Source organism: Pleurodeles waltl, chromosome 2_1 (assembly GCF_031143425.1).
Source record: "Pleurodeles waltl isolate 20211129_DDA chromosome 2_1, aPleWal1.hap1.20221129, whole genome shotgun sequence".
Lineage (NCBI taxonomy): Eukaryota > Metazoa > Chordata > Amphibia > Caudata > Salamandridae > Pleurodeles > Pleurodeles waltl.
Window position 1 is genome coordinate 89,661,157 of NC_090438.1, and position 7,757 is coordinate 89,668,913.

The 7,757-nt window shown below is 42.8% G+C and overlaps 1 protein-coding gene across 2 annotated transcripts in view; it reads left to right on the plus strand.

Moving 5' to 3' along the window:
- ZC4H2 (zinc finger C4H2-type containing) overlaps nt 1–6,413 on the plus strand; it is a 71,600-nt gene extending 65,187 nt beyond the window's left edge. For both annotated transcript variants that reach the window (XM_069210489.1, XM_069210497.1), the window contains exon 5: nt 1,613–6,413. In XM_069210489.1, coding sequence (XP_069066590.1) covers nt 1,613–1,726 — 114 coding nt within the window. In that variant the 3' untranslated portion in view covers nt 1,727–6,413. The remainder of the gene's footprint in view (nt 1–1,612) is intronic.
- The last annotated feature ends 1,344 nt before the right edge of the window (nt 6,414–7,757 follow it).

Consider the following 7,757-nt stretch of genomic DNA (forward strand, 5'->3'; position numbering starts at 1 on the left):
TACCGCCGCCCATTGGAATCCTCCAAGGCGGCGCAGCTAGCTGCGCCGCCGAGGGGATTCCGACCCCCCCTACCGCCATCCAGTTCCCGGCGGTCCGCCCGCCGGGAACCGGATGGCGGTAGGGGGGGTCGCGGGGCCCCTGGGGGCCCCTGCAGTGCCCATGCCACTGGCATGGGCACTGCAGGGGCCCCCGTAAGAGGGCCCCTAAATGTATTTCACTGTCTGCTGCGCAGACAGTGAAATACGCGACGGGTGCAACTGCACCCGTCGCACAGCTTTCACTCCGCCGGCTCGATTCCGAGCCGGCTTCATCGTGGAAGCCTCTTTCCCGCTGGGCTGGCGGGCGGCCTGAAGGCGGCCGCCCGCCAGCCCAGCGGGAATGTCAGAATTACCGCCGCGGTCTTTCGACCGCGGAACGGTAACCTGACGGCGGGACTTTGGCGGGCGGCCTCCGCCGCCCGCCAAGGTCAGAATGAGGGCCTCTGTGTTCAGATATGCTTTGAATCAGCAAGACTGAGGTGTGTAGATATGACCATTAGACCAGTGGTTCCCAACCTAGATGTCCGCGAAGCGTTCTCAATGGGTCCGCGACTGCATAGAAAATTTAATATTAACAGATTAGGTCCCCAGCTTTCAGTAATGACTCATTGGTGGGGTCGCTGGATTCCAATAATGATTCAGTGGGGGTCCCAGAGTCCCACTACTGATAAAGTGGGGGTCCACAGAAGTCAAAAGGTTGGAAACCACTGCATTAGACCATAGGCACATGATTAGAGCAGCCCTTGCAGTGTCAACATGGCTTCATATATGGTGTCCTTGCTCATATGATGCAACCTCCATGGCCATCCGGGCTCGCTAGGAGCCTGCCTGCAATATTGTAACTCCTTATATTCGAAATCTGCAAAACAATTTAAAGTTCTACAGGAAGCTAAGGCACATATTATGTATGTTACGTTACTGTATTGCTGGCATGTTGTCCCATTGGAAAGAATTACTTCAGTTAACCATATTGTTGGGGCAGCACTTCATTTTCATTGGCTCCATGCCCTATACAGATGACTTCACTAAAGAGGAAATCCATTTTGCAATTTGCGTTGTTGCGGGGTGGGCCGGTTTATCACCCTGTTGATTGTCTTGGGATACCTCTGATTGGATTCAAAAGTGCACCCCCCCCTTCCTTTCACTGGGATAAAAAAATCTACTTTAGCTGAAACCTTGAAGCTCAGTCAAAAATCTGGCTGAAAAGTTGAAAGGATTTTTTTCTTTTTATATAGGGCTTGTGCACATTGGTGGTCAATAAATGTACCATACAGAGGGCCTGTGAGCCTTCAATGTTTCCTAAAGGAAATCCAATGCTTTTGCAGATATCCTCAGAAACAAAGTAGATGTTGCATATTATACTGGAATTTCACACGACTCGTACGTTTCCTGGACAGGCGTTCTGCCATTAGCTGTATCGCGTGTCCGACACACCATAGCTGCTGCAGCCTCCATTTTGAAACAGATTGCAATGGAGAGCAAACGCACCCCGTGCCATGAGTTCTAATTATTATATTATATTGTGATCACAAATGGATTACAGCTTCACTAAATTTTTTCTCTGATGTTTTAGGCCTGCTTGTCGTGTCACCAGCAAATCCACAGAAACGCACCCATCTGCCCACTTTGCAAAGCAAAAAGTCGGTCGCGGAATCCAAAAAAGCCCAAGCGGAAGCAGGACGAATAGGCCAAAGAAGACGCCGCTGCTACGGAACATAAAACCCCTTTTTAGTAGAACTGTACGTGTGGCCAGAGGAACGAGTGTGGCGACTCGGTGTACTCGCTGTTTTTATATTTAAACGTGACGTAAGCACAATGTCTGTTCATATCTGAAGTGTTTATGGTACTATTTTATTGATGTTGTCATAAATATATTTCTGACTGTAGGGATCAAAATGATGGAACCACTATGAAGACTTTTCATAAATCCTAAATGTTGTAGCTCCCTCATCTGCATACGTTCCAATATTTAAAGGAGCCTTGCACCCCCTCGCCCTATGGAGCTCTCTTTATCTATAATCTGATTGTGTATGTCAGATTTAGTTTTCTTCCTTTTTTCTGGTTCTCGTATTTGATTAAACCATGTTTTAGTACCTTTACAGTGTTGTTGTTAAGGATACTGTAACTTGTTTACTCTCTTCTTATGAGATATAATGAAAATATTTACTGTCATAGGGGAAACCTATTTAAATGTGTACTGGTAGGTGACTATTAGCATTAAAGGCACAGGTAACACTGTGGTCGGGATGTGTACATGTGCTGTGTGTTGGTGGTGAAGTAGCTGAAAGATGGAGGCTCTTGCCCATATCAAAAAGTACTTTGAATATGTGTAAACGCCCTGTGCCAAAATCACTGAGACTGTGCATCACGAGTAATGCAAAGTAAACACATTTCCAATGATGCTGAAGTTTTGTAAGTCATTATGCAAGCTGCAAACTGTGCAGGAAGCAGTGAGGCCAGGGCTGTTACATGATATTTATAGTCATGAATTTTAACGTGCTGGCACAAGCCATACACCCATCACTTGTGCCAGCTGGCGACGTGTGCTTTGTCTTCGCTCATTTCAGTCTGAAAGAGCTACCCAAATGCTGATTTGGTTGGCCATATCACATGGTTTGTCTCCAAAAAACACTTTAATTGTAAGTGACTGCTGTGCAGAATCTTCACAACTAGGCCCTCATCATAAGTGGCCTGTTAAATGGACTGCATTTTCCCAACCCAAGGATACTAGTGTACCATCAACTCCGGGGCTGAGGAAAATCTGGCCTGTTACAAGTTGGAACCCGAGGGTCCACTAAGAAATTAGAAATTACTGGAGCAATCTCTAATTCTGAGTTCAGTTCCAGCCTAGCTGCCAAAATCTCTGTGTGGAAGTAGAGATCTGCAACGTTCCTGCAGATCTAATTCGGATAAGACATTTAACAGCTAATGCTGTCCACATCAGAATTGAGAGGGAGCTTCCATTGAGGGTCTAAGGGGATGTAGGTCACTCAAGGCATTCTACAGCAGTACGAGTCCAGTAAGCTGGGTCTGGTGTCTTAGTGGACTAATGCATCCACTGTAGGAACCTGTGTTCGACCTAATGGTCACAGGTTCAAATCCCGGCGGGTCCACTCAGCCTTTCATCCAAAAACAATCCTGAGGTCGATAAAATGAGTACCATTGAGTTGGGTAACAATAAACACCTGTTATTCAGCGCCTAGATACCTACGGGTTATGTGCGCTTTACAAATACACGTTATGTTACTAAATGGCTGCCAGTCCACAGGCCCAGTTAAAATAGAAGTAAGAATTGCACGCACAATACATCGACGTGCAGTCTGTATGTGGCTTGCTGTCTCTGATACTATTGGTTCAGCAGTAATCCTATCGCTGTTCAGATGTCAAAAATGCATTGTTGTTTGGCTCCCCCTGCCCATCTTGTGTTTCTAATGTTGGGCAATTTTTTTTAATAGTAAAATTTAACTTCGATTTGTATTCTTCTGAAAGTTGGGGGTGGGAAGCTGCAACAGTTCCTGTTTTTTTTTTTTTTTAGAGACCCTAAGTATTTGATCATTTGGTTTCCTTTCAAATACTTTTCCAGGTCTTATGAGCAATGTTTTTTCAGAGTTAGACCTGTCACAGGAGACCTCTGTAGCACTCGGAGACCAAAGAGAGGTGGCTTTTGGTCACAGTTATCTTGTTCTCAGCAGCAGTAAGAGGAGGGAATCAGGAAAAATTTAGACCCGCTGTGTGACTCTTTAGGTTGGGTCTTAATATGGTTACTTGCTTGAAAGACACATCACGATACCGATGCTCCCTTGAGAGGTACCGCAGACTAAAATGGAGCGTGTAGAGGTGCTTTGGTGGAAAAACAGTGCCTCACTCTCTATCCTGTATGATCTTTAGGAAAAGGTTCATTGTTGGTAGGTTTTTGGCACCCATACAGAGACATATATTTCATGAGCATTCAGGAGAAAACATAAAGTGAATGCTTGTTTTTCACATTTTGGGTCTTTTGACGTAGAAGACGTTGTAGAAGTCTGGATGCAAACAAACACAAGAATCATCAACACATAGCAAAAGAAAAATTTATTTAATGTGGCACGGGGACAGCAGACTTCAAGACTCAAAAAGTCCAATTTTCAGAACTGCAGCAAAACCCATTCGTGAAAACCACAAAAGGCATAGCCGAGCATCTAATCAGTTATCCAATAAGATTTGAGTGCATGATCATTTCTCGGTGATCGTCAGCTGATACATCATATGTCCAGTATTCAGCACTTAAGATTTCAGAATTTCTATACATAAAATCCAAACAAATTAGAGATTAATAGTGCATGAGAAGCAAATACATAGTGATAACCCTGTGTCCCACATGGTGTAAGTTGGGGACTTTCAAGATTGAGAAATACATTTGCCAAACACCAGGTGTCCTGTCCATAAATAGGATGATATTGCTGGACCAGCATGCTATAATAAATCACAACTGCAATCTCTTGAGCAAGCCGTGCTTCATGTTGAGTTCCAAGCTTATACGCATAGAAAAGTAGAAAAACAATAGCTCATCGGGGTCTTGTGCTTCAACAACAGGCATCATTATCATTGTCTATCACAGGACTGAGCAAGACAAAATGGATTCCATACAGTAAAAGAAAATGCGAGTCCACAACTTAAAAGAGGAACGACCATAGAAGTAGGGTACTTTTTAATAGCAAAGTACAGTTTTGTTGATGGGTCAAAATATGCCTAAAATGAGTTGAGAGAGAAGTAAATTCATGACCTTTACTATCTACATTGGAAAACATAAGTGGTGAAAAGATGTGTGTTGAAGATAGAGACGCTCCTTTGCAGATAGACCATGTGTACCTTTTCTGATTTCAAGCCAAATGAGGTTTATGCTGCTATCTTCCATTCTGTGATGGGAGCACTCGTGTCAGCATGTTGGAAGTTGGCTTCACCTGTGTAATGTGTTCAGGCGCTCCTATGTGTATCTTTCAATCGAACATAGTATGGCTGGGCTCAGAGCAAAATGAGAATGTGCTTCATTATTCTATGGGGACCTTTGTGGAATCATCTACTGTAATGTACCGAGAAAATTGGCCTTGCAGGAGAGGATCTACACTACAGAGCGTTGTCAACCCACCGCTGCGATGCTGGCTCCCGATATTGCAGAAAAGGCCAAAGCTGTCGGAATTTTCATTTTCACAGAGCAACTTGCACGTTCTGTCTTCAGAGATTTGTAAGCAGAAGTTCAGGATTGTTGTTTTTCTGTTTCTCCAGTTTAAGACTCTATAGGATAATGTTATCTTAAGGCACTTGGTATTGATGGCTAATGACTTACCTCTGCTTCTTCTCGTGTACCTCAGTTTATCAAGTATCTAGGGTCATTTGTGGCTTGAACCACATGTTTTGTGTGCAGAAACATTTCATCTTGTTTATAAAAAGTGCTTCCTGATTCACAAAATTGGGATCAGGCAAATCACGCAAATGCAAATTCCACTTACGGGAGGGGAAATCTGCCAGTTTATCAGTTTTTCCCAGTGCTGTTTGTTTGGGGATGATGTGGGAATAAAGTGTCCCCGGAGGAAAATTAGAAATTTTGTGAGCACCCACAAAGTTGTACGGGTGTGAGTATTCACCAACACTTTATGTGGATTTTAAAATGCTGTTTACCTAAACTAAAACTACTCAATAAAAGGTTGTAGCAAGTGTGTACATATGATGTGACAAATTTCCAAATACACATAATATTTGAAGATGGTTCCAGCAAATGAGTTTCTCCTTAGTGAGAAATATAATAAAACATTACTGCTACGATTAATAGTAAACGGCTGGATTTTTTGCCATTGGAAAATCCACCAGTGAGCCATATGAACGTAAATTTACGATTGGGTTTTTTTGTGAATCCCATAAAGAAGTAAATTTACTCGATGCTTGAAATGAACTCTACGAGTAGTTCCCGACTCTGTCCGACTGTTCTTCCTTGCCTCAGTTATCACAGGCCACATGGTCTAGTCCTCTGCAGTCTCAGTGCAGGCGTACTGAATGCGAATTAAAGAAGATGTGTGTGTGTAATGGCATTACCAAAAACTTTCATTTTGATGTTTTAGTTGTGTTGTGCTTATTTCTTCTTTAATTGATATGTTCTTGTATAGGTGGAAATTGTAGCAAGATTGGACTTTTCACTTCAAGGACAAGAAAACCAATGTAAAATAGTTTTGCACAGATTTGTGGTGGTGTTTTTAAAGTGCTTGTTTTCCTGTACTTGTTTTGATTTTTATTGTTTCTGTGTTTTGAAAATTGTGCTCCCCTCTGCTCCATGCAGAGAACCGTGTTTTAAAATGTTATACCTGTACAGTCCTTTTAATAAAGTTTATTTCATGCTAACTTTATATACTTTTTACTGGCACCTTTCTTACCTTCCTTTCCTAAATATGCTCATGCCCATGATGCTTGCCATATATACTGAACCCTCCAGCTGTGAACGGTGCTAACCCATGCACAAACCAAATCCATCAAGAGCCAACTTTGGACCTCTCAACAACTTATCTTTTTTTTTATGCCTATCCAATGGCTAGGGTCAACGAGCTAATTAAAACAATCAAGTAAAGCCATGTTGATAAGTACAAACGATTAATAAAAAGGTCAGTTGCATGTATCCCTTAAATCAAAATGCGATATAAAACATGATTTTAAGCTTTGGAGGTCTGTATCACTTTTAAGCCTTCTCCATCGGACCACGTGTGGTACTCTTCACCTTCCGGAGAATGACAGATCAAATTGTCTGACCATATAGTTCATTTTCATCAACATACCAATATGACATTCCATTTACCCATCCTGGTCCACTGATTTAGAACTCTTGGGAGTGATATTCTCCACCCATCGTTCCGCGTGGTCAGCTTCTAATCTTACTAAACCTTATGTGGCAGCTGCACAAAGTACTGTGGTGGTCACTTCAAAATAGAACCATGTGTCCCCAGTTAAAATAGAAGCCTTACAGGCTGGCCACATTCCATCAACATATCAGGATATCATGGCCATTTGGTTAATACTCTTTATCCCACGTTCTCTTACAGAATTGTTGAAGAATCAATAACCCAATAAGGTACTCTGGTGTCTAGATCAGAATTAATCCTTTAAGAAGCTTTAGCCTTTGATCCTGTTCTTTTGTGTCCCAATTTTTCTCTTCCATTTATTTGGCAGAAAGGATCCCTCAGGGATACGGCTGGTGGCAGTCTTCTAACAGTCCTTTCATGTTGGGATTCCACCCTATTCTATATATAAGCTGAAAGCTACTACACCATGAACTCCATCACAGAGCACTAAAAAAGAGTGCCCAGCTCCTAAATGGGTCATGAAGGCTCTACGATTCTACCTTCGTCAGAGACAGCACACAATAAAGATGGAACATGTCCCACTACTGTAGTTCACTTCCCAAAAGTTTTCAGTTGTAGAGAACTACAATGGATCCTTGCACTGGAAACTTTCTCCTTCATTGTGGCCCACCTGGTTGGCTCTGCAGTTATCAGTTCTGACTCGTTAGCCCCAAAGCTTGGTTCTGCCATGTCCAGTTATCAAGGCTTGGATGTGTTTAGTTGCCATGAATTTAACAAATGTATCTGGCCTGTTAAGTATTACCTGGGATCGACTAACTTCGACCCTCACTGCTGCAAGGAAAGCTGCAAACTACCAGTGTGGCGGTTCTGTCATGGACTGCACTTTGTTCCATGTGG